General features: G+C 41.7%; 2 protein-coding genes across 2 annotated transcripts in view; one reads left to right on the plus strand and one right to left on the minus strand.

Annotated features, from left to right (window-relative positions):
* LIG1 (DNA ligase 1) overlaps positions 1-2368 on the plus strand; it is a 130035-nt gene extending 127667 nt beyond the window's left edge. Inside the window, exon 28 of the mRNA XM_044282402.1 lies at positions 1892-2368. Within this exon, the coding sequence (XP_044138337.1) occupies positions 1892-1969 (78 nt within the window). The 3' untranslated portion in view covers positions 1970-2368. The remainder of the gene's footprint in view (positions 1-1891) is intronic.
* A 1343-nt stretch (positions 2369-3711) lies between these two features.
* On the minus strand, positions 3712-27798 carry LOC122927019 (serine/threonine-protein kinase SBK1-like). The gene is made up of 4 exons (XM_044278560.1): positions 27502-27798; positions 14825-15023; positions 7586-7785; positions 3712-5773 (listed from the first exon to the last, which is right to left on the minus strand). Exons 2-4 carry the CDS (start codon positions 14988-14990, stop codon positions 5207-5209), a joined length of 933 nt encoding a protein of 310 aa, XP_044134495.1. The 5' UTR covers positions 14991-15023; positions 27502-27798; the 3' UTR covers positions 3712-5206.

Consider the following 27798-nt stretch of genomic DNA (forward strand, 5'->3'; position numbering starts at 1 on the left):
CCACAAGCCATGTAGGGGACACAGCAAACATCTGGAGGGAGGTGATCTGGTCAGGTGAGACCAAAGTTGAGCTTTTTGGCCTAAATGCAAAACGCTGTGTGTGGCAGAAAACTAACACTGTACATCACCCTGATCACACCATCCCCACCGTGAAACATGACTGGCAGCATTATGGTGTGGGAATGCTTTTCTTCAGTAGGGACAGGGAAGCTGATCAGAGTTGCTGGGAAAGATGGAGCTAAACACAGGGCAATCCTGGAGGAAATTCTGGTGGAGCCTGCAAAAGACTTGAGACTGGGGCGGAGGTTCACCTTCCAGCAGGACAACAACCCTAAACATCCAGCCAGAGCTACAATGGAATATTTTAGATCAGACATGCACAACCTGCGGCCCTCCAGCTGTTGTAAAACTACAACTCCCATGATGCCCTGCTGTAAGCTGTTCGGGCATGCTGGGAGTTGTAGTTTTGCTGGTATAACTGATATATGGTATACGTTCCACCTATCAAAATCAAATCACTGTCGTTTGGAACGCTACATTTCTGTTAAAACTGTTACTTTATTAATCAGAAAAACAAAAGGGAAGGGGGACTAACCTATATTAAAATTCTAGGACACCATCCATTCAGTATAGGGTCGATATGAGGACCTATAAGCCGCATACACGGTAAATGCAGCTGCGGATGGGGTCACTAGAAATGCCGCAGGCTAGTGCTATACTGCAAGTGAAAGCAGAGGGCCATGGGGCCATGCTAATTGATTCCACAGAAGTAAGCACTAAGGTGCGGTCAGTGTGCTCTGAATCACTACCAGCTCATGGATCCCTCGACTAAAGTTATGGATAGACTAATCCAGTGATAAACATCTGCCTGCAGAAGCCGATCTCAATTGAATCCATCCGTTCATGTGAAACGGATGTCTAAGAATCGGCCCTGCAGACACGAATCACTGGATCTAAGCTAAGCTGGGTGAAACAGGCAGATCTGGATTGCTGTTGCTCATCTAACTGCAGAGGGCTGAGAACCGCAGACCTCAACTGCAGTGTGAGCGCAAAGCAGATACAAATGAACATTGATTCATCCCCACACCACACTCAACGCGTTTCGCCATAAGGCTCGTCAGGAGCGTGTATCTGTGGTTCGCAGGATAAATATTCAAAGCTGCTGAGCCTCCATTACAGAGGCTGCAGCTGTAAGTACGAGGTGGCCGGAGTTGTAGTTTTGCCACAGCTGGAGGGCCGCAGGTTGAGCATGCCTGGTTTAGATCAACGCATATTCATGTGTTAGAATGGCCCAGTCAAAGTCCAGACCGAATTCCGATTGAGAATCTGTGACAAGACTTGAAAATTGCTGTTCACAGACGCTCTCCATCCAATCTGACTGAGCTACGTATTTTGCAAAGAAGAATGGGAAAAATCTCAGCCTCTAGATGTGCAAAGCTGGTAGAGACATACCCCAAAAGACTTTCAGCTGTAATTGCAGCGAAAGGTGGTCCTACAAAGTATTGACTCGGGGGCTTAATAATGATGCACTTTCCAGTATTACCATGTATTTATTTTTTTCATGTGGTTTTTGGGCAGCTTTTGATGGATGTTCAGATTGATATGGGGCCTAAGCTATTCAGGATCAAGTATGTGTCAGGCTGGAATCCAGAATGTGGTTTAGGCTTGCTGGTCCCTAGGAGTATCATAAATCTCATCTAAGGAGAAGGCACTAAACACATGCTCCTCCATTTCAGAGTTTTATCACAGTGTAGAATTAGGCAGAATTGGCTTGTCCATATAGACAGTTGAGGCTTATGGGTGTTTACGACAATTTAACAAATGCAAAGTAAAAATATTATTTTATTATTTTTAAACTAAATTGTTTTTCTGATGTGTTTTTTTATTGTAGGTCGCAGAACTATACAAAAAGCAGCAGCAAATACAAAATGTTAATGCGACAGAGAAAGATGACGATGACTTCTATTAGAGTAGTGTTGATAATGTGCACTCGTACGGTGGGGTAGACTATACACCGAAATTGTGCTTATTTTTTTAATAAAGATTTCTTTATACATTCATTCAAACCAGATCATGTAATGCTTTTCTCTTGGCGGGTTTCCTGTCTGTTACTGAAGTTACTACGTTGTGACTGGACCATCAACGAGACGTTATATATACATGTGTATATAATTTATGCATCATTTTCTTCTATTTGTACCTCCTACATTGTAAGCGTTACAAAGCAATGTTGACTGCAGCTAAGATTCCTGATTGTGCTCAGTTCCCGCTGGTGGGACATGAACGCAGATGAGTGCGTCAGTGAAAATACAACTCTGTAATGTACAATTCCTTGACTTGCTGACTTCTACGTGAAATAAACAATACAACACCACTTTAGGGGCTTTGAGTTGTATGTTATGAGATAAGTACTGAAATCGCTCTGGAGAAGTAAACCATGTAGCAGTGAAGGAAGTTGGCCTGGTCCGATGAACCAGGTTACCTTCTTTTTCATGTTAATGGCCTGGTGCATGTGTGTCTCTCTGCCTTTTTCACAGTTGCATCATTAATCCAGTAGCCTGGTCCGACAGAAGATCAGGTTACCAGAGATCACCGTATTGGGTATCGCCGCATACTGCTGGATCCCCATGGACTATAATGGGATCCGGCGGTGTTCCTGCATGCAGCAGTTTTTGTACGGCCAACGGTTGCCATATGTTCTACACCAGGGTAATGGAAAAGCTTCCTGGAATGCCAAAGCAACTGTGAATGGAGGGAAAGGAATGGCAACGCAATAAACTACTCGGAGGCAAGCTGGCCGAGACATTGTCATGCTATGGCCAATGTTCTGCCTAAAAACTTTGGGTCCTGGCATGGTATGTGCACCTACCTAAACATTGTAAGGACCAAGGGCACCCAAGTGGCTTCTTCCAGTAAGGTGATGCTGCAAAAAGGATTTGGGAATATGACAAAGTTCAAGGTATTGACTTGGCTTCCAAGTTCTTCAGATCTCGACCCCATGCTACTGTGGGGAAGAGCTAAAAAAAAACAAGTCCAATCCATGGAGGCCGCACCTCATAGTGTAAAGGATTTTCTCTTGGTGCCAGATGGGGCAGGGCACCTTCAGACGTCTTATGGTATTAATTTACAATGTTGATCCAGGGATCTGATTGCCAGCAGGGCAAGGATTTTTTTTTCTCCCCCCTCAGTATGACAAATTGAGTCTCCTGATTGGTTTGGGTTTGTAACAATTGATGTTGATGGACCTAGGTATTTTTATTTTTTTAACCAACTAGGTATCCAGCCTAAGCAATATACAGCACAGAACAATCAGCTTAACTTCCAGTTGTGGGGCAGTCAAGGCATTAACGCCACCTGGTTTTGCGCAGCTTCCCTCCACCCTCACTGTAGCTCTCCCTGCGGTGCTCGTTCATTGCATCTTACTAGATCTCTGTTCTTTGGTTTCCTGATCGGTGACAAGCCGACATAGGAGGAGCACTTTCCTTGATATCGAGGCACTGGATGTCACCACTACAGAACAGTGGTTATGGCCAGTAAGCACGGTTAGTGAGGGGAGTAAGTTACAAATGTATATAATTGACAGTCGGGGGATGGGGGGGGGGGGGTAGTCGATGGTCAAATTGAAAAAAAAAGTCCATAAAATAAAAAGCGTGTCGCCCAATAATTATGGGCTTTTAATTTGAAGGTACAACAAATCAGTGGTTACAACTATTTTATGTACACTTATTTTATTTCTGATTATCAAATACATAACTCCTTAGTCATACATTCCAACAAATCCATATTCCTTTAGCCTTTTACAGCCGAAAAAAGCCTGTGTTTTTAATACATTTCTGTACATTTTTTTTTTTTTAATCACAGCAATGTATTCAGAGACCTAACGTGAGATATACTGTATTTCGATAGTTTTAAGAAGTGTTCTTTCAATAATTAGCAAAATGGTACAGGAGGCCTCAGATTTATTAAAAGGGCCTAGGTGTTGTAGTAAATTTATTTTCAAGTGCGTTATCAGTGACACCTATCTGTGTAAAAAAAAAAAAAAAAAAGATAAAAACGCATACTAGATGCTATGTTATCCAATTGTTTAGTATATCTATTCCACACGCAATATAGTAGACTTAAAGGGAACCGGTTACTGGTTTTTAACCATAAGAATCATCGGCATCCTGAGAGAGTTCTCCCCCACCCTAATCATCCTAGTCTTTTTTATTTTTTAAAGGGATTCTGCCACCAGATTTAACCCTATTAAGCTAACTAGCCTATTCCTATTTTTATCTATGCCTCAGTTATGCCAGAAAGCTAACTTTTATAATATGCTAATTAGCCTCTAGGAAGCTCCGTTCTCCCACCTTTGTCGCCTCCCTCAAAGTCCTGATTGACGGCCAGGCAGCGCTCACATCTGTCTGCCAGCCCTGTGCTCTGGTGAAATCTCGCGCCGTTCAGCATTCGGCGCAGGCGTGGTGAGGGAAAGACGCTCGCAGGCTGCCAGCTTCCTCACCGCGCCTGCGCTGAATACTGAATTCCTCACGGTCTGCCGTCTGGCCAAAATAAATTCTACAGGTCTACAGTTATATAAAAAGTTTTTTTGTTTTTTTTTAAATATAAAATTTAATTTGTTTTATGCTCCCCTAGAAGACATGAAGCATTGATTTTTTTATTTTTTACGGCTTCTGTAATGCTTTGGAATACATGGTATTCCAAAGCATTATTGCCTGTTAGTTTGCCTGTCAATGTACTGCTATTAGACTATATTGGACTCCAATCGGTACCCCGATGCAGTTTGCAACGGCCTGGACATTGAGATTGCAGCACACATAGTGTGCAATCTTCTTCTGAAGGACCGCCATAAAAAAGCGATGCATCAGAAGTAGTCCCTTCAATGACTGTCTTTGAAACACTATAAGGCGACTTCTAGGGAAACTTGTCCTCGTTATCCACTGAATACTGTTACCGTGCAATTTTTATTTCTGAACCCTGAAAGCTGGGCTCTTGGTTTTTTTATGAGCAACAAATGTTGCTTATGTTATTCTATAAGAATAAAGATTGACTATAGGTAATTTTGTAGGTCAGATGTATGGAAATGAACCATCAAAAGGCCTCCTTTAGACCACGTTTACCCGACCATATTCCGGATGAAGTTCCCTACAGTTCCATTTAACCAAACTTACAGCCTCGTGGGGAGGCTTGAATGTTAAAGGTCATTTCTCTAGTACATCTTTTTGTAGGTGTTAGCATTGATACATATTTTCCAAGGCGATTTGACATATTTCATGACTTCCATTGAGTCGCATCTCTTGGTTGCGTCTGGTACTAGCAATTTTTTTAACATTTCTAGGGCCTCTGTGCTAAATGTATTCCATTGATTTGGAAGTCGGAATATTCTGCTGCTTTTTTGCCACTTAGTATATTGAACAAAGTTTTTATCCGCTGTGATTGCCGACGTCCATGGAAAATAACCTGTCAAAATGCAAAAGAGAAGTACTCCAAATGCCCAAATATCCAAACTTCCTTGTGCGTTTAGCTTATCCGCTGTTCCCAGACTGCACATCTCCGGAGCCGTATATGGCAGATTTTCAGGCATTGATTCGACATATGTTCCGGCTCGGCACGAGAGACCAAAGTCCGTCAGTTTAACTTTGCGACATTCCTGATCGAAGATGAGAATGTTTTCAGGCTTTATGTCGCGGTGAACAAGGCCTTTCTTGTGCATATACTCTAGGGCGCTGGAAAGTTGAATAGCGCATCGCTTAACTGAAATTTCTGGCAGTCCAATCTACAAACGCCAAAAAATTAGAGTAAATTGCACATCAAAAAAACAATAGCTAGTCTCTGGTTATCCTAAAGCATTATATAACAAGGGACTAGTGGGAATTTTAATTCTAGCCCTACATAAATATAAGATACCGATTTATTATTCATCTAAACACGGTTCTATACACATGACTTGTCCTAAGGCTACTTTCACACTTGCGTTTTGGGCTGATCCGTCATGGATCTGCAAAAACTGATCCGTTACAATAATACAACCACATGCATCCGTCATGAATGGATCTGTTTGTATTATCTGTAACATGGTCAAGACGGAACCGTCATGAACTCCAGTCAATGGGAGACGGATCCGTTTTCTATTGTGTCAGTGAAAAAGGATCTGTCCCCATTGACTTACATTGTGTGCCAGGACGGATCCGTTTGGCTCAGTTTGCAGGCAGCGTTTTGGTGTCCGCCTCCAGAGCGGAATGGAGACAGAACGGAGGCAAACTGATGCATTCTGAGCGGATCCTTTTACATTAGAATGCATTAGAGCAAAACTGATCCATTTTGGACCGCTTGTGAGAGCCCTGAACGGATCTCAGAAACGGAAAGACAAAACGCTAGTATGAAAGTAGCCTTAGGCTTTTAAACCTACTGAACTTGAAGACCTTTTTATGATAAAATATACAGAATACAGAAAATTAAAAACATTGAGAGAAAGCACTTATCCAGGCAACTGTTTTGCAAATTTAAACAAGTTGTCCAGGTTCAGAGCTGAACCCGGACATATCCCCCTTCTTCCTCCACTCGCTTCATTCCCCGATGCTCTCCCTTGCCCTGTGCTGAATCACACAGGGAAAGGGCTTTTTCTGTAGATCCGGTGACGTACAGGGTCTCTGCTTGGTGGAGGCTTCCACCTAGCAGAGAGCCTGGTGACATTACCCACACTAATGGGCGAGCTTTAGCGCTGCCCTAACCTATAAAAAAGCTTGGGCAGCGCTAAAGCCCGCCCATTAGTGCCGGTGATATCACCGGGCTCACTGCTAGGCGAAGCTTCCACCTAGCAGTGTAAAAATGTCAACAAAAAAGCAAGCTGTATTGTGCAGGGCAAGGGAGAGCATCTGAGCATGAAATGAGTGGGTGAAGAAGGGGATATGCTGAATTAAACCCGGACAACCCCTTTAAAAAGTCACTCCAATTATGAGTAGCCCAATCAATACAACATTTTGCTGTTCTTAGACACTTTTTTTCAATGATTATTTTTATTGTGTGCTAGTCTGAACTTGTTGGGTTGACATGTTTTTATTTTCTCCACCTGTAGAAAATCTTCCTGCCAGTGAAATGTTTGGTTTTTTTAAGGCCCCCCCAAAAAAAAGAAAAGATAAACCCAAATAAAATTTGTGTCCTGGAGGGCACAAATGTCCTGGGTATTTGAGGTCATTAGCCTTTTGTGAGTGTACCTGGTTTGAAATAGATATATATATATATATATATATATATATATATATCTCTATCTATGTGTCCTTGGGGATTGCCTGTTTAACATTTCTATACATTTTACACCCTATATTGAGTTTGTTTATTGGAGATTTTTTTTTTCCAATATTGGTATTGGATGACTTATTTTTACTTTGGTCATTTATTCTACCAAGTCCTATACAGTCCTATATGTCATGATGGCATGAACCTCTTTTTACATGAATAGCTTGAACTGTACATCATTTAGTATTTTATATGTATTTAAAATATATACACTACTGCAACAAAATTCTGGATTTGTAGTATCGAGAGATACTTTTCTTCATAATTTTTTTTTAAATTTTTTAGTACATACCTGAGGCTTCATTAGAGAGAAGAGATTGTCATGTGCTAGTTCTTGGGCAAATATGTAATGTCTCTCTGTCTGAAAGGCGATTCCAAAGGTATCAATAATGCACGGATGAGTCGATAGACATAGTGAAAGACAGTACTCGATTAGGAACACGTGAAGATCTGTCTTATTTTTCTGCATGAATTTCAGTGCCATTAAATTTCCTAAAAATTGAAACACAAATTTCATTGTCTTTTGTGCTATGGAATTTTCAAATGCTTAAACGTTTAAGCGCAAATCATTTCAGAGCAAATGACGGATTACAGTGCTGAAGTAGAACGCATCCAATTCACGTATAGTTTGTGCAGTGGTAAAAGGCATCGAACCAATGGAATGTTTTCTTCTGTGACTATCTTCTCAAAACAAAAGATGACTACATTGTGATGGACCTCATCCAAGGTATACTTTAGATCAACCTGTACTGGATGGATGTTTATTATGACTGACCAGAGCAAGCATACCGCCATATCCTGGCAATGTGTTTTACCCTTGACATACTCTCACTGACAAAAAATGCACTCAGGAATTCTGCAAAACTTGGCATGCAGTTGCCGGTATGTCTCGGGCAGATAGGTAAATTATTACAGGTTGGACGATTAGACACTGGGTCTTGCCACAAGAGCATGTAAAAGTGATTCCCCTGCTGGCCTACAAAAAGGCTTTCAGAGGCTACTTTTGGGTGGTGTACCTTTTGGTGCGAGACCATTGACTGCTAGACATGCATCTAGAGATGAGCGAATTGAAGCTGACTAAGTGGAATTCGATCCACATCTCAGGAAAAATGTGATTCGCAACGAATGCAAATTTCCTCGCACTTCGTGGTAACGAACCGCAATTTTTCCTAAAATGGCGGCTACACTTGTGAGGACATGGAGCAAGGAACTCTGCGAAGGCGGGCTGACCCACAATGCCATGCATGCAGCCAATCAGAAGGCAGCCAGCCCTGTGATGTTACAGCCCTATGAAATACGGTGGCCATCTTAGAGTCAGACATTTTCAAGCGTTCTGAGTGCAGGGACAGACGTGAGAAGGCGCTAGGAACAGCAATCGGAAACACCTCATAGTGAAAATAGTGGGGGAAAAAAACGATTTATAAGTGCAGGAAAAGGATAGGGAGGAATCATTTCACAGCATCTTAGTGCAGGGAGAAACATCAGAAAACGCTAGGGACAGTGCCATAAAAGCGATTTACAGGTGCAGGGAAAGATAATTTGGGGATTCAAATGGCCATTATACAGCTCTGTTATTCCAGCTATTTGTTCTTGGGGTGCAAGTGCTATGTTGAAAAGACTTTAGTGGCTTATATCTTTTCAAACAAGAAAAATACATTCTCCGTTCACGTCGGCGGTTATATGTGTTGAAAGCGTACAGAAAGAAAAAAATATATGCACTTCACTGGTGCATTTATTTCTGCTACAAGTGTTTATTGGCCTATTTCAGTATAAAATGAAAAATATATTCTCAGTTCACGTCGGCGGTTATATGTGTTGAAAGCGTACAGAAAAAAATAATTACGCACTTTACTGGGGCAGTTATTTGTGGCAAAGGCGTTTAGTGGCCTATTTCAGTACAGAAATAAAAATATATACGCACTTCACTGGTGCATTTATTTCTGCTACAAGTGTTTATTGGCCTATTTCAGTACAAAAATAAAAATATATTCTCAGTTCACGACTGCGGTTATATGTGTTGAAAGCATGGCTGGGAGTCAGCAGGGTGGCAGCAGTGGGAGGTCGGGAGCCAAACATGTCCAGGGTAGACCACCTGCTTCGCAGCAGCCTACCTGCCCTGGAAATAGTGGTGCAGGGGATCACGGAAGTAGCGGCGGTAGCAGTCAGTCAGTGCGGCGGTTATATGTGTTATTTTGTATTTCAGCACAAAAAGAAAAATATATTCTCAGTTCAGTTTGGCGGTTATTTGTGTTAAGCGTTTAGTGGCCTATTTCAGTACAAAAAGGAAAAAAATATACGCATTTCAAAGCGTTCAGTGTCCTATTTCAGTACAAAAAGGAAAAAAATACGCATTTCACTTCTGCAGTTATTTCAGTACAAAAACTAAATATATTCAGCTTTTGCAGTTATATGTGGTAAAAAGTTTAGTGACGTATTTCGGTAGAAAAACTAAATATATTCAGCGTTTAGCGCTGCGGTTATATGTGGCAAAACCTTTAGTCACGTATTTCAGTCAAAAAACTTAATATATTCAGAGCTGCAGTAATATTTGTGGTAAAATCTTTATTGCCTGTATTTCGGTGGAAAAATAAATTTTGTTCAGCGTTGTAGTTATATGCGGTAAAATCTTTTTTGAAGTATGTTGGTCGAAAAACAAAATTAATTCAGTGGTCAGCGCTGCGTTTATATGCGGTAAAATCTTTAGTGATGTATCTTGATGAACTTCGCAACTCTTCCGGGCTCAAAGCTATCTTGACGCTTTGCCTTCTCATTGTCTGTAGCTACTAAAGGCCTGTTCATGCCAGGCAGGTTCCCCCAGAAGTATCTTGGTCGATCGACACTCTGTGATTGTGCCTTTCTGTGGCTTCCTCATGCTGCTGCTACCTCCACACTCTGTGATTGTGCCATTCTCAGGCTTCCTCATGTTGCTGCCACCTCCAGACTCTGTCATTGTGCCACTCTGTGGCCTCCTCCTGATGCTGCTGCCACCTCCAGACTGTCATTGTGCCACTCTGTGGCTTCCTCATGCTGCTGCCAACTCCAGACTCTGTCATTGTGCCACTCTGTGGCCTACGTATGCTGCTGCCACCTCCACATACGGTCATTGTGCCACTCTGTGGCCTCCTGATTCTGCCGCCACCTCCAGCCTCTGGCATTGTGCCTCTCTGTGGTCTCCTCATGCTGCCGCCACCTGCAGACTTGGTCATTGTGCCACTTGGTGGCCTCCTCATACTGCTTTCATCTCCAGACCCTGTCATTGGGCCACTCTGTGGTCTCCTCATGCGGCTTCCACCTCACCACTATTTCATAGGTCCACTCTGTGGACTTCTCATGCTGTATCCACCCTCCCCACTTCATGACTGGTCCACTATTTTGACTTTCGACCTGGCTGACATCATCATTTATTTGACACCATCTTCTGATCTGTCAGAAGGAAGGAAAATATGACACGCACAACGGATCCTTTCTGTGTAGCTGCGCTTTAAGGCATGTATGGTCCCATCAGAATTGGCTTATGATTTGATAGCCAAAAGGAGGAGTGGGTAGAAAACACTACTCCTGTTTCTTTTGGCATTAGCAATACTGATGGATTACTGACCAAATGCTGACCGAGTGAAGGCAAATGCTTAACTGGCAGGATCCGTTTTTTGAGGAGTTATTGTTCTGATGAATCAGAGGAAGGGCAAAATAATCAGTGACGTCAACACAAATTACTGCTGACACCTTCTCCACTTTATCGGAGGGGGGGCTCTACTTGTATAAGCGTTTGATAGAACAGGTTCTGTAGACATCTATGTGGAATCAGCTGACGAGGATGTGAAAGGAGTGCGCTTCTTCTTGACGCTAACATCTACCCTTAAGGCTGAGTTCATACATGAGTTATTTGGTCAGTTTTTGCCCAGTGACTGCTCAAATAAGTGAAGTGTGCAGTGATTCTAATAGCGACACCTGTCATCTGCATGTCATACGGAATCACAGTATTTTTTCACTACCACAGCATACTCCGTATGCTGTGTTACTGCAAGGCACAGTGTTCTACACCACTATACAGGCTCTCTGCAGCCATGAAATAGACGTTTTTTAACGCCATTCGCTGCAAATGAATTCAGGATCGAAGCAAATTTTTGCCAAAAAATTCGGCGTACCGGTCGAATAGTTTTATTTTAAAATTGTGATCATCTCTACATGCATCATTGGACTGAGAGAAGCAGGATGCTTATTTCCACGAGTTGCTTGTCATCTAGGCCGTTTTAACCAAGCTGTTGAATATGACCACATTTTGACACCTTACCATATGCTAGATATATCAATATATGTGTTTTTTGCTCTGAAAAACTGGTGTCAACCACTCTGGGACTATCTCAAGAGGTAGTGGCCTGGTAGCTTCACAGCAGTGAAGTCCTGATGCCTGTACAGGGGTTAAAGGGTAAATACAGGAGAAATACTAGGATAATGCCCTTAGGCTTAACCCAAAGCCAAACCAGTTGGTTGGTACAGTGGGTCCACTAACAGTATATATCTTGCTGCACCCAACAGGGCACAGAAAGGGACAACATTGAGAGAGCATTTACACTAACAAGGACATGAGAAGGTGAACAACTTAAGAAATATTTTTATCTACTGTAAAAACACAGGTTTGTAAGACATTGAGACCAGACTGTATCCTGTGAGATATCGATGGGACTCTGGTCCATTACTTGCATTTAGAACCCCTGGAAAAGAAAATCTGTATCTGCTGCTTGAAAAAACTGTTCATCATAGTAGTCTCTGGGGTGAAAGCATTTTTCTAGGTTAACTTATTGTACAGTTTTGTTATAATAGGACTGAGTGGTATGGACTGCACTTGAAATGGGCACACACAGAGGATAGAGAGACCAGTGGTTTTTGTGGAAACCCATCAGTGGCTCCTAGAAGATAGGAATGATGGGTGGAAGCACATTTGAGTCTTGCACACCTCGGTGCATTCCTATGAACTGTAAGTTTTCTTCTCTCCCCAGGCAGCAAGTTGGATGTATCGCCATCCATATGTGGCTATTATATGTGGAGTGAAAGGGGTTCTACCATGAAAATAATTCTACATTTTTCAAACCAGCACCTGGATCTAAATACTTTTCTAATTGCACTAGTAGCATAAAATGTATCCACCTGCTCATTTGTTCTTTTCTTTATTTCTACATTCACCTCACTAAGGTGGTCGTACACACACTTAGTTTAAATATTAAACTGTCACCAGCCATATCTACTGTTCTTCTGCAGGGAAAGCGCTACAACAGAAAGGACATGCCTCCAAGAGATGAGCGAAAAGAGTCTACAGAATCGATTTTTCCAATCAGCAGGACAGTTAGAATTATTTTGTCCAATCAGTAAGGCTTATGCAAATTTAGAAGCCCTGCTGATTGGATAAATCGATTCTAAGGGCTCTGCTGATTGGACAATTCGATTGTGTAGAATCTTTTCGCTCATCCTGATCTGTGATGAAAAGAACTGCAGCAGAAAGAACACTGCCCGCTGAGATGCCATCTTGATATTAATTTAGTAGAACAATTGGAACAATAAATTGGGAGAGCTATGGATCCATGAGAGGTACAGGGATGGTCTCTTGAATGATGGTTCCTCTAATGCAGTCTTAACATTTTAGTCTCTACTATTGGCTTTTACAACTGGCCGCACATTAACTACAACCCCGGGGGACGGGCAAATAATCCTTTTAGCGAGATTCTCTCATGGAAAAAATGAATGTGTGGGTGATAGATCTTTTGTAAGAAAATTGGATGAAAATTTCCGACACTTCCTTTTCAGATGATGACAGCATGTTCATGGCTTGGCTAACATGATCATTCAATGTTAAATTTCATCCGACGAATGGTTGAAACTGTCCATTTTCCTCAGCTTTGGTCTGAGTCATATGAGCTCCTTTAGATCTTAGGAGCATGGAGGTGCAGAATGCTTGGAAGTTGGGACCCTTTCTAATACCAAAGCATCATTTTCATTCATAAAGGTTATTAAAAACGATAATTCAATCACTCAGAGTTGCATGTGTATCAGCAACTCCCATTGTGGTGGTTTGAGCCTTCCTTGCAATTACGTTTCAAAATAGATTTTTTTGAAAAATAAGCAGATAAAGGAGCAAGGACATTGACAAAGAATGTATCTGATGAAATCTGAAATACATAATAATAAGAAATTGCTCCTTGTAATTACAGTATATGGAAAACCATTCATCTGAATGGCCACTGTAGCTCGCCCAAAAAGTATTTGTATTTGATTTAGGGCTCACGCACACAAATGTGTACCAGCCATTCCATGCATTGGGGACCGCAATCCGTGCGGTTTTTGCAGACGGATCCAGACCCATTCAACTTGAATGAGTCCGTGATCCGTCCACACCGCAAGAAAATAGAACATGTTCTATTTTTTGGCGGTGCAGAGACACGAAGAAAAACACCACAGAAGCCCTTAGGGTTTGGAAGAGGATTTAGAAGAGGTTTTGCCAGCATTTTTCTTATCCAGTCATTGGTTGCGATATAATTCAGAAGCATTTTTGGTGGCTGGAAGTGCCACTAAAAATGCTTCTAAAGCACCTTCTATAACTGCAAGTGGTTTTTGCTGCTTCCCCATTGACTTCAATACAAAATCCATAAACAGTCCGCTTCAAAGACGTAATATGCCGCTTCAGAAGCTGATCTGAAATTAGTGAAGGAAAAGAACGCCACCATGTGCAAACGGTGACTTTATTTTCCATCGATGTCAATGAAAAGCTATTGATGGTGGATTTCACAGAAGAGAACATCTGCGGATTTGATTCATGTTAACATAGCCTGAAGCACGCTGACAATGATTGATCCAACTTCCTAACCTAACTTCTTCATTATATGAATGTGACAGAGGGGTGTAGAGCTGTTAACAAGCAGCACTTTTTGGAGGACCGTTTTAAATATTGATGCATTCTGACTTTTTGGTTGTTTTCATGATTTTTGTCATTTAAACTAAATCAGTGATTTTATTGTTGTTATATAAATAAAGTGTTAAAGGGTTTCTCTCACGCCAGCAAATGGCCTTTATCATGTAGAAAAAGGTAACACAAGGCATCTACTAATGTATTGTGATTGTCCATATTGCCTCCTTTGCTGGCTGGATTCATTTTTCCATCACATTATACACTGCTCGATTCCTTGGTTATGACCACCCTACAATCCAACAGCGGTGGTTGTGCTTGCACACTACAGGAAAAGGCGGCGGCCTCACTGCTGGCCGGGAGCTCGCATAAGTCGGTGCTTTTTCCTATAGTGTACAAGCACAACCACCGCTGCAGGATTGTAGGGTGGTTGTGACCATGGAAACAAGCAGGGTATAATATGATGAAAAAATTAATCCAGCCAGCAAAGGAGGCAATATGGACAATCACAATACATTAGTAAGTGCCTTCACTTTCTTCATTTGCTGAAGTGAGACAGCCCCTTTAACTCAGTGTGTATATTACATTTACATGAAACTCTGCATCTTATTACAAATACCATATGATTTTCTATACCTTTTGTTTGGTTTAATGCAAGTAAAACATGTCCATAGGAACCACTGCCCAGCTCCTTGACAATTACGTAGTTATCTTCTACCTTGATCATGGGAAGATTTTGAGAAGTGAGAAGGAGCATTTCTTCCAGATAGTTGTCATTCCACCTTTTCTCGTTGAGGTTCATTTTCCTTAGGTGACAGATTCTTCTTTCTGTATTCTGATAAGTGATATAATCAGTAAATTTTACTGACCTCATTGTCATTATTATAACTACAAACATGATTAATGTTACCCCTCAGTTATAAAACACTAACGGTATGTACATTGCGCATTGAAATTGCAGCGCCAAGAAGGGTAAGCAGTAAGGTTATGGAAATTGAGGAAGCAGCAGAGGTCGCTAAGATCTGCAGATGATAAAATTATCAAACGCCTAGCTCCAATATGTGGCATGTAGGAGGGGCATAAAACCCAGATTAAAAGTAAAGTTTTTTAGCTACATGAAACCTCAAAAAAAAATCAGCTCAAGTCGTGTGGAATGATTGTGCGATGCCTCCTGTTTGCCGACACATCAGTTATCACCACTAGGGATGAGTGAAGCCCAGTTCAGAACAAAGTTTTAAAATGATTCTCAAGTTCAAAAATAAAATCCCAAAGTTATTCACTGAAGTCCAGCAAGACTTCGGTGATGACTCACTTTGCTTCGCCGGAGCACATACATTTTAACGCTGTATGGAGATCTCCGTACAGCATTAAAACGAATTTTGAAGCGTCTTCGGATCTTACTTCTGAAGCTCGCTTTGCTCATCCATAATCACCACTTGTCACAAACTGAGAGGGACAGAAACCTTAAACTAAGAGACCTTGGTTTATCACTCCGGCAGACTGGTAAGTGCCTAGGCCTAGATGTCAGCGCTGTTCAACGTTGCGTGTCCTCATGGTTGGGAGAACAACGATGAAGTGAAATGACAGCAAAAGGTGCACAGAGGTGAAACTCCGCATGGACGGATCGTCTAATAAGAAGAATGAAGCGTAGTGATCAATCCTGTACTGTACTAAAAAAGAAATCAGACGTTGTATGAAAAGCCTAGGGTGGCAGCAGAAGGTGTTTTCAGAACGCTGGGCTATGAGCCAGACAGGGGTTCCATTGACCTCATGCCACCGCTCTCAAAGGCTATCATAGTGCACAGCAAGGTGGCAGTGGAGGTCTAGCCTCTTTAGTGATGACACACTTGTCTTGGATGCAATGATAGCAGGATATTGGTCTGGAGAACACATGGGCAACAACATGAAGAGCCCTTCACAAGGGAACATCACCCTGGTCTTACTCCTGGGATTATGGTGTGGGGTGGCATAATGTAAGGTAGCTGGACCCATCTAGTCTTTTCTTCACGTACACCAACAGCTTGGAGTTACATTGATTTGGTTGTGGAGCAACTGGTACCATCATCTCTCCAAAGTGTCCCACAAGTCATTTTTTAACAGGACAATTCCAGGCCACATGTTACTCGTACTACTGTGTGCAGTCTGTGAGGCCTGAACATGCTAGCATGGCCTGTAGCATCTCTGGACTTGTCTCCCATCATCACATCTGGGAGATCATTGGTCGGCAATTGCAAAATGAACTGCCAGCAGTAGAACTTTAAGATTTGCGTGCCAAGTGCATTTGATGTGGTAGAACATCCCTTAGACATCCCGTAACATTAATAACCTCATTGATAGCATGCCACGGTGTGTAAGTGCATGTATGTCTGTACATGGCGCTCATACTCAAGACTGAATACATTTAAATATTTAGAATATTTTGTTTCCATTTTTCTATAATTTGCATATCATTAACCTGTCTATCGATCCTTTGATTTCCATAATTCCACGACTTTTCTTAGTGTTGCAATTTCAATGTTGAGGAGTGTAATATGCAGGGACAACCATATACTACCAACATAGCTACTGTATGGCACTATCACAATACAAGACATGTATAAAGGGACTGAAGGGTATGATACCTGGTAAATAGACTTAAAGGGGATGTCCCACAAATATTATATTATATTATATGGTGTTCAAACCAGCAATTGGACCTGAATACTTTTGTAATTGCATGTCATTAAAAATTTTGCATAGCCACTGAGCTATTCAATAAAATGTATCTGTACAGCACCACTGCTGTTTGTTTTTTTCTATTTCGTTTGTCCTGCTCACTGAGAAGGTCGCACATGCTCAGTTTCATCCTTTAACTGCCTCCTGAGCTGTGATTGGGAGAGCTGAGACACGCCTCCTGAGCTGTGATAGGGGGAGCTGAGACACGCCCCCTTAGCTGCAGCAGAAAAGACACTCCCTTGAGCTATTAGCTTGATATAAATCTAACAGAGCATTGAATGGGGAGATCTCTGGATCCATATGAGGTACAGGGCTGGTTCTAGCTTTGTTAGAAATAGATTGTCATGTACTAGATATCTGATTTCATTTTCTTACATTATTTATGGGATAACCCTTTTAATGAATCGTATGAGAGAGAAGCCTGGTTGTCACTGACATCGGGCTCCTCGCTCCCACAGCTGGACAGATAGCGTGCAGCTACTACCTCTGTAAGGAACATTCTTGCAGAGTTGCATTCGGAACGTCTAGATCATGGATGTCAAACTCATGGCCCTCCAGATGTTGCAAAACTACAACTCCCATCATTCCCTGATAGCTGTAGTATGCCCAGGCATGATGGGAGTTGTAGTTTTGCAACGAGTTTGACATCCCTGGTCTAGATGTATATAGTCAACGGCCGGTGTTCAAGTGGTCAAAAATATTTCTGATCATGAGCTGATTGATCGCTGCACTGTTGAATTATTTGTTGGGTGCATGTCATGTATCTCAACTCACTTTCTGCCGTGACCACATCTTGTTGCTGTATTTATAAACATGCAAGATGGGTAGCCCATATTCAGATTAAAGTTAAGTATGTGATTTGACATATGATCCATGCATTATACGTGCTACACATCTCAGCCTCAGCTGTTCGCGATTAGTAAAGCTTTCTAGACCAGTGTTACTCAACCTTCTTAAACGAAGTATCCTCTAGCAATAAAAAGTTCAGTCGGCAGTTCTGAACCCATAAAATATTGTAATAATCTATAGACAGCATCTACAGTATGCTTCTCCTAGTTCCCCCATAACTTAGCTGCCTCTAACTTGTTTTTACATTTTTGCAACGATGGAACAAGATTTGGTTTGTCAAAGGACATGAATATTGTCATATTTTTCAAGGATGGTACATATGGCATTAAAGTACGGTTGATATCACTATCTGCAGCCATTAGTACAGATTTGGACCCAGTAATACAGTAGTTAAAAAAACAAGGTAACTCCAAATTCTTCACTCAGTTGTGTGACTGCAGAAAGGCATCTCTGTGCATGATCCAGAAGAACACAAGTATATCATCCGTTAGTTTTTCCTCCAGGTTGCCATTTTCCATAATGGCTGTGCTTCTTTGTACAATCATAACTGTGAAGGAATAAGTCTTTTTTGGTCTTTCCTAATGTCTTTTTCACCTAATATTACATTCTTCAGCTGCACAGCTAGATGCATTTCTCTCAGTAGCATATACGTCTCCCTTCTGTAGAATCTGCTAGCACTGTACTGCTGTGTTGTTCTTTCCCTTACTTTTAACTATGTTTGTTTTCAGCTCCGGAGCTCACAGAAAGATAAGGATGGGGAGAGCAGACGTACAGAAATGCAGGAGGCTCCTGAGATCTTCAGAAGCAGTGTAGAAGCAGGTCTTTTATTAGGCTCAAGATCAGCTTGCTCTGACATGCCCCTACTTCATCTCTGTTGTCTTCTGAGTCTCTGTTACTAGGGACAGATTTTGCTTCATAACAGGCAGTGGACTGTAACTGGTGGAAGTGTGACCCCTAGTGGCCATGACTTTACAGCTTTTTTCAGGTGGCTGCAGGCAGATTTTTTAAATACTATTTAGAAATTTGCTATTTTTATAGTATTCTCTAATAAATGAAATGAGATTGTGTGAAAGTACCACGACTCTTTAAGCTTCTGTATACAGTAAGTGTTGAATTTTGAGTTTTCAAATGCTACCTTCTGTGCCTCTTTCAAAATTTCACAGTCTTTGAGATGCAAACAGGGGCGTATCTATAGGGGGTGCAGAGGTAGCAGGAGCCTGAGGGGGCCCAAAGATCCTTGTGCCGCATAAGAAGACACCGGTATTATGGAAAGTGCCTGCTGGTCAAGTTACACCTCTGGCTGGAGGGAAGGGGTTAGGGCAAGAATTTGGCATGGGTGAAGGAAGGGGGGCCCAAGCTGAACTCTTGCACCAGGGCCCATGAGTCTTTAGCTACACCCCTGGATGCATAGATGATGGTTAAGCAAAAATGTTGGTTCATAAAGATTTTAGTTGATGGGTCTTATCTGTGCCGTTAAAGCTCACTTGGCAGTCTTTGTGTGTTGTAAGTTTACCATCAGTATAGATGGGGATTCTTTACTGTAAAAGCAGTAAGCCTTTGGAGCTCTCTGCCACAGGATGTTGTGATTATAGGTTTATTGAAAGAGTTCAAAAGAGGTTTGTTTTTTATTTATTTTTTTAGAAAAAATAATACACACTATATGTACTAGATACCTAGAGATCCGTCATCAATAAAATGATTTATTTTGATTGCTGTATTCAGATGTGGACACAGCCATGTGCTTCTTCATAGAGATTTTGCTTTCGTCTAGATCAACACTGAACTTGATGGCATTTTATTTAAACATTACTATGTTTTTTAGTTTTTTTTTTATAAGAGAACATGCAGCTTTCTTCTTGCTTGCATTGTATAGAACCTTCCTATCAGGGACAAACCATAAAAACTGTTCTCAGTCCATCTTTTGCTGCTCCTAAGGGCATGTATCCAGGTATTTCCTGAATGCACAAAACCTGTGTGTGACTATATAGCAATAGAAAAAAATCTACGTCATTCTGACTGAACACACAATTCTTTATCATGCAGGTTGATGACCATGACAAGCAAATTACACCTTAATTTTTCCAGTCCTGTGTCTTTACTCAAAATATATCCTGCAAGACACATCCCATAGTTTTGCAATCTATGAGTTCAGATTCCAGTGCTCTTGTGCAATAACACATTGATTGATTGAACTGAATACTAAAAAAAGACAAAAATATAAAATACAAAATGCATATTATACAAACAAGTGAATTTTAATACTATACAATGGAATATCTTCTGTAATTGGTAGAGAAGCCTCCGATAATGACCCTGTATGTCTTCAGGTTTTAATTTTACCTTTGCTCTGGTGGGCTATGTGTCCAGGGTAATTGTTGATGTAATCCTGGGAAAAGATGAAAGTTACAGAGTTCTCACGCCAGCTAATTAAAAGGGTTTTTCCAGTAAAAAGTAAATGAACCCTTTGGAATTACAGTACCTGGATTCTGCATTGATTACTAATACAATGTGGTCTGATTGTTATATAAGTCACAATTATAGACAAACACAACCTATGTTTTGAGTATGCATCCACGTGAAGGAGAAAATGTGAACCCTTGAAAAAACCATCTGATTCCCTTTGAGCAACAATCGTGTTAACCAAACATCTCAAGATTTTTCACAACATTGAGTAGGACTTTTGGATCGTTCCTCACTGCAAATGGTTTTCAGTTCTTCAATATATCTGGGAGGCCTTGTGTGCACAGCCCACTTCAAGTCTTGCCACAGCATCTCAATGGATTTAAGTTCAGGACTCTGACTTGCCAATTCCAATGTACAAATCTTCTTTTTCAGTTGATTTACTTATGTGCTTTGGGTCATTGTTTGGTAGCATTAAACCAACGTCTCCTCAGCTTGAGATCATGGACATTGTCCTTAAATTTTTCTGTAAAATATTTTGCTACATCTTAGAATTCATTGTTCCCTCAATGTTTCCAAGCCCTGAGGCAGAAAAGCAAGAGCATTTGGAACATCCCCCCGGCAAAATTTGAAGTAGGTTTGTCCTGTGGAGTCACCCATCTTCTCTTCAGCTTGAGTTCATGGACTGCTGCCCTTACATTCTCCTGCAAGCCGTCCAGGCCCTGAGGCCGCAAAGCAGCTCTAAACCATGAAGCTCTGTCCACCATGCTTCACAGTTGAGGTTTTGGTATTGGTGTGGTGTTATTTTTCCTCTAATAATATAATTGCGCATTTGAGCTAAATAGTGCCACTTTTGTCTTATGTGTCCGTAGAACATTTTTTCAGAAGCAGTATGGAGTGTTCAGGGGGTGTTGGGGAAATCTGAGATGGGCTGCAACGCTTTTTTTTTGGACATCAACATCTTTCTTTGTGGTTTCCTTCCATGAATACCATTCTTGTTCATTGTTTTTCTAATTGTGGAAACATGAACAAAGATTTTTTGCAGTTTTTACAGTATTTTGTAGGTCTTTTACTGTTATTCTTGGTTTCTTACTCATACCTCTTTCAGGACTGGCCGTTATACTCTTAAAGTGATTGTAGCAGGGGGATAGCAACAGTGCAGAATTTTCTCCATTTGTAGATCATTTATTTAACCGTAGATTGATATACAGCCATGCCTTGCAAAGTAGGGTCCCACACAAAAGAGTGGCCTATAAATTCAAGTCTAAGTCCTTTTGATGAAAAGATACTATTTAAAGGACCACTGAATATAAATTGCCCTAACAGTATAGCAGTATCTTCAACTCATGGAGCTTGAATACATGTAGAATGCAGTATTTATAGTATTATTATTCTTGTTATTCTCCCCTTTGTCCCACTAGTGGGGGCATATCACAGGGCAATAACAAATTATAAGCATGGACATTTTTATGCTTACAAAAGTTATCGATTATTAATTAATCATTACTTGTTTGCAATATAAAGCCAGAACCCTTACAGAATAATGAGAACTTTTGTCCTCTACAGTGGAATCCCACCTATAGGAAATCCCTGGAAGCATCAAAACAGAGGTGCTGCACAGAGCTGAGCAAGATATTGATAATGAAACACAATTATAGCTGAGCTATTGTGGCATCATCTAGTGATTATCCATTAATGGGTACTTTTCGATATTTTCTGTTAGCTGAAAAAAAAAACTTAAAGACTAAATGTCTAATTTAATCCCATTACACTTGAGTAATCCTGCACATTTTAATGCAGAAATAAACATAAAGTGCTGGACAGAGAGCATAATTCTCATCTAAAGAAACTATCCCTACTAAGGCTAAGAGGAAAAGTTTCCCTGCTTATAGGCCCAGAGTTTTTAGACTTTCCTTCAACCTCATTGCATGTAAGCTGTTCGGAAACCAGGAGCTCCCAGTAAATGAACACTGAAATACTTTGGTCGCAAACTCTACTGCTGGGTGTCTGCTGTGTAAAATAGCAGGCACTAGTTGGCTATGGCTACTGCTCAGCTCCTGAGCGGGAACCATTTTTAAAGAGAACCAAACAAAAATTACCATACAACAAAAAGTCATGTGTGGAAGCATATCTACAAAAACAAATTTCAAACATTTAAAAAGATCCAGCATCCTCTATACATCATGTATGGCGGATGTAAGGAAGGTGTTAAATTCTGACATGGTATCTTCCATTACTACCTCTTGGGGTGGGGCATTCCATGATTTGGCTACACTAACTAGAAAGAATCCTTTCCTGCACTGATGTCTAAATTATCTTTATCTCACATGTAATGAATGTCCCATGGTCCTTTGCAAGGTCCTTGGAATGAATAAGTTGTATGTCCGTTCTTTGTATTGACCTTGCATATAAATGAGTTTACCTGAACATTTTTATGAAAAAGGGCATAAATAGGTACTGTATGTAATGGCTACGTGATAGTAACTGACTTTTTTAAAATAAAAATTTGCTCACCAAACCGCCATTTTATCACTGTTTATTTTCTTGCCTGGTCTGTGTAATCCTTGGTTGGTAGTTGGGTTTACAGTTGGTCTGCACTTAACTGAAAACAAGACTGGTGTTATAGAATGATTTCCTGCTCTACTCTTAACCTGTTCTAGAGATTGTTCCCATCCTCGAACAGCCCCCTTCGGAATTGGTGCTCTAGGCAGTCGCCGTTTTTCACGCTTTAAAAACCAGCCTTAGCTGCAATGAAGATTGCTTGGAACGGGTGCTTAACTAGAAAAGACTGGGCCCATAGCAAATTTTTTAATGGCCCCCCCACCAAGAAACGTCCCCTGAACCCTCCCTTTTACGGCCAATCAAGACCACCTGTGCTTCCGACTCCAACCACTCAGTAGTTATGCACCCTTAGTGCCCCCACACAGTAGTTATGTCCACTTACTGCTCCCAAACAGTAATTATGCCCCATTACTTTTCCAACACTGTAGTTATGGCACCACACAGTAGTTATACCCCCTTAGTCCTCTCACAGAGTAGTTATGCCCACTTAGTGCACTCACACAGTGGTTATGTCCACTTACTGCTCCCAAACAGTAATTATGCCCCATTACTTTCCCCACACAGTACTTATGGCACCACACAGTAGTTATACCCCCTTAGTCCTCTCACAGAGTAGTTATGCCCACTTAGTGCACTCACACAGTGGTTATGTCCACTTACTGCTCCCAAACAGTAATTATGCCCCATTACTTTCCCCACACAGTACTTATGGCACCACACAGTAGTTATGCCCCCTTAGTCTATTCACAGAGTAGTTATGCCCACTTAGTGCACCCACTCAGTGGTTATGCCCCCTTAGTTCTCCCACACAGTAGTTATACCCCCTTAATGCCCCACACAGTAGAATGCTCTGTTAGTGCCCCCATAGTAGTTACACCCCTTTAATGACCCCCACAGTAGTGCTCCCCCTTAAATATAACTGAAGGCCCCTAGTGGTGGAAATAAAAAAAACAAAACTGTAATACTTACCTAGTCTTGTTCTCCAGATAAACAAAGCACATCCCTCGCTCCCCAGCAGGCACAATACAGTGAAGTAATCCCACCTGTTGGGAGGAGTGGACGAGGACTGCCACTGCAGGCCCTATAGCAGCTGCTATGGCTGACACCGTGGTAGTACCTGATGTACCAGATTCTTATGTTACTATGTGTTCATCATTGCTTTTTATACATATTTGCTTGCTACTGATGCTGATAATAGGCTCACGGCAGTGTAACTGATTCTGGGGGCCACCTTAGGGCTCCTGCACACAAACTTATTTTTTTTCTGTGTCCATACCTTTTTTTTTGTGGCCTGTATGTGAAACCATTCACATTAATGGGGCCGCAAAAAAATGGAAATAACTCCATGTGCATTCTGTGTCTGTATGTCCGCATGGCCGTTATGCAAAATTATAGAACATGTCCTATTATTGTCGGCATTACAGACAAGGATAGGACTGTTCTATTAGAGGCCGACTGTTCTGTTCCGCATAATGTGGAATGCACACACCCGGTATTTATGTTTTGCAGATCCGCAATTTGCAGACTGCAAAACATCCAACAATCGTGTTCATGAGCCGTAACAGTGATAACAGAAATATTACAGATGGAGTATGATGGCCGACACAGCAAAATGCACAGATATACATGTGGCAGAATTTAGGCTACTTTCACACTTGCAGTAGCAGGGTCCGGCCGGATGTCCCGGCGGGGGAACAGCCTGCTGCATCCGTGCTAACTGCTAGCCCACCGTGCCGCCGGAAGTCCGCTGTGGTTTTTGTCCGGCTGCCTCTCGGCATGTTGGCCGTGCTGCGGCCGGACCTCTGGCCTGCCCCCATCATAGTGAATGGGGCCGGAGCGGACCTCCGGCGGCTTGGTGGGCTAGCGTAAGCACGAATCTGGCAGGCTGTTCCCCCACTGGAATAGCCTGCCGGACCCTGCTACCGCCAGTGTGAAAGTAGCCTTACACATATATGGATATCCTGCTCTTACGTCAGTCAGAAACAAGACACAGGCAGTTCCTATCACACATAGGAAACACGCAATGCACGCACCAAGACTTTTTTTGCCTAACCCTATTAAGTGTAGCACACCTAAAGGGGCGGCCTCACTTCAACAAATGGCATTTATTATGTAGAGAACGTTAATACAAGGCACTTACTAATGTATTGTGATTCTCCATATTGGCTCTTTTCCATCACATTATACACTGCTCGGATCCATGGTTATGACCACTCTGCAATCCAGCAGCGGTGGCCGTGCTTGCACACTATAGGTAAAGGTATTGGCCTACGCGCACTTCCAGCCTTTCCCTATAGTGTGTAAGCACGGCTACCGCTGCTGGATCGCAGGGTGGTCGTAACCACGGATACGTGCTGTGTATAATGTGATGGAAAGGAGGCAATATGGAGAATCACAATACATTAGTAAGTGCCTTGTATTAACTACATGATAAATGCCATTTACTGAAGTGAGACAAACCCTTTAACCCCTTTAAGCATAAATGTCTGGCATGAAATTTATCAAATCGTAACCTCCTCAGATTGCACATAATCTACAGTATATTTAAAAGGGTTGTCCTACCATAATGGCCTATCTACAGGGTAGGTGATAAATATCAGATTGCTGGGGTCTGACTGCTGGAACACCCACTGATCATGAACAAAACTATCCTGAGACAATCAATTACATTACCAATATCAATCTATGTACACAATGGTCTTAAAGGGGTTGTCTCACTTCAGTAAGTGGCATTTATCATGTAGAGAAAGTTAATACCAGCAACTTACTAATATACTGTTATTATCCATATTGCCTCCTTTGCTGGCTGGATTCATTTTTCCATCACATCATACACTGCTCGTTTCCATGGTTACAGACCACCCTGAAATCCAGCAGTGGTGGTCCTGCTTGCACACTATAGGCAAAATTCGTCAGCCTCTCTGGTGGCCAGGACCATGGAAGTGCTTTATCCTATAGTGTGCAAGGACGACCACCACTGATGGATTGGAGGGTGGTCGTAACCATGGAAACGAGCAGTGTATAATGTGATGGAAAAATGAATCCAGCCAGCAAAGGAAGCAATATGGATAATAATATATTAGTAAGTGGCTTGTATTAACTTTCTCTACATGATAAACCCGACTTACTGAAGTGAGACGACCCCTTTAAGACCACGTTCCCTTGATCATAGGGTTCCCAGCAGTCAGACCCCCACCAATCAGACACTTATCACCTGTTGTGTCATAGTTTCACCTTTTCACATTCCCTATCCTTAAAGGGGTTGTCCAAGTTATATTTATTGATGACCTATCCTCATGATGGACCCCAGCCGATCTGATATTGATGACCTGACACCCGACACCCCCGCCGATCAGCTGTTTGAAGAGAAGGCGCACGCCGTGCCTGCGCTGCCTTCTCTTCACTGTTTCCTGCTAGCCGTTGCATCTGCATCGACAAACAAGCCGTCCCATTCATTTCAATGGTACGGATCGCTATAGAAGGATAGGTCATCAATAAATATAACTTGGACAACCCCTTTAAAAGGTTTTCTTTGGGTGTAAAAATTTTTTAATAAAATTTAAAATCTGGCCCATAATGTGTGTCAAACTAAAATAGAAATGCTCGCTTGTTAAAGGGCCTGTGTCCACTTTTCTAGTTATCCTCTATCCACAAGATCGGGGATAACTAAGTGATCCGTGGGGGTCTGAACGCTGGAGCCCCCACTGATGCCAGTCCCAGCCTGCATAAAATTATTATTGAGCATAATAAATGAACACTGTGTGTATCCACAGATTTGGAGCTATTCTGCTTATGTCCACCTGGAGAGTAGGTAGGTGGTCTTCATATGCGTAGGATGGCTCCACACTTATTACTCGTAGTCAGAGCTGCCTTGTTCACCTCTATATGCCCATAAGCAACCAATGCACTTTTCATTAATACTAGAAGCAGGATGGCCCCACAATTTTGTGCATTGCCACAGACAACATATTCACTTTTATAGGTCTCTGTGGGAGTGGCCAAGCATGATGGTACTGCCCATGAGCAACCAATGCACACCCCCATGGAACCAGGCCATGTAAGCCACGGTGGGGGACTATGAAGTATGCATGCATGACCACTGGACCATGCATTGCTGGTGGACATGTCCAGTAGATATCAGAATAAATCTAATAACCTTTCACAAGATCTTGGTTAGTAGAAATATTACATTTTAAATTTTAGTGCAGATACGAAGTGGCCAGGACAGGAGCTGCTGCGCATGCTTTCCTATGCGTGCTCCTCTGCGCCCCCACCACCAGAGAGGCCATGCTTTTTCCTTTAGTGTACAAGCATGTCCACTGCTGGACTGCAGAATGATCGTAACCCCTGGAAATAAGCAGTGTATAATATGATGGAAATATTAATCAAGTTAGCAAAGGAGGCAATATGGACAATCACAATACATTAGTAAGTGCCTTGTAGTAACTTTATCTACATGATAAATGCCATTTGCTGATGTGACACAACCCCTTTAAGCTAAAATACCAGGATGCCACTTTGCACAGATCAACAAATATCACCGCCGCTTGGTATTTTATACTGTAACATTTTCTATTGGTTTGCCTGCTTTGTTGTCATTAGTTGTAAGCTTTTTGCAAACCTGCAACCTCTGCTGTCACATATCTCAGACCGGGGAAATCACATAGACTCAAATACTTGCAAAGATGGGCAAAGTGCTCTTTCCACCCACGGCATAGATATTTTCTGTTTTATAATTGCACATCTATAAATCTATGCATATAACACTTGCACTTAACATTGCATACCTTAAAGAACTGGTGAAGAAGTTGGATGCTTTCCTCCTAACGTTGTCCAAATTTTCCTTGACCAAAGAGTAATAGTAGCGATAGACTTCGGCAAATCTGTTCTTGTCTTCCTTCCTTATTCTAAACTTTTAGATGGACTGAAACCGTATAACTGTGAGGCTGCGGTGACTTCCACTGTTTATTCATGACAGGTTGAAGAAAATAGAGCTAGAGGTGAATCTGCATGTCTGTCATTTATAAAGCACTTTCCAGAATGTGCGTCTAAATTTAGTCTACAACCCTCCTCGTACTCCTACT

This window comes from Bufo gargarizans, chromosome 2 (assembly GCF_014858855.1).
Source record: "Bufo gargarizans isolate SCDJY-AF-19 chromosome 2, ASM1485885v1, whole genome shotgun sequence".
In the NCBI taxonomy this organism is placed as follows: domain Eukaryota; kingdom Metazoa; phylum Chordata; class Amphibia; order Anura; family Bufonidae; genus Bufo; species Bufo gargarizans.

Bases quoted from the DNA above. Each gene is read 5' to 3' on its own strand.
- LOC122927019 (XM_044278560.1), bottom strand. From the start codon at position 14,990: ATGAACCTCAACGAGAAAAGGTGGAATGACAACTATCTGGAAGAAATG. The intron at 7,786-14,824 runs GTATAGAAAATC...TTCAATTTTTAG, and splicing joins TGCATTAAACCAAACAAAAG to GAAATTTAATGGCACTGAAA. The intron at 5,774-7,585 runs GTATGTACTAAA...TGGCGTTTGTAG, and splicing joins TCTCTCTAATGAAGCCTCAG to ATTGGACTGCCAGAAATTTC.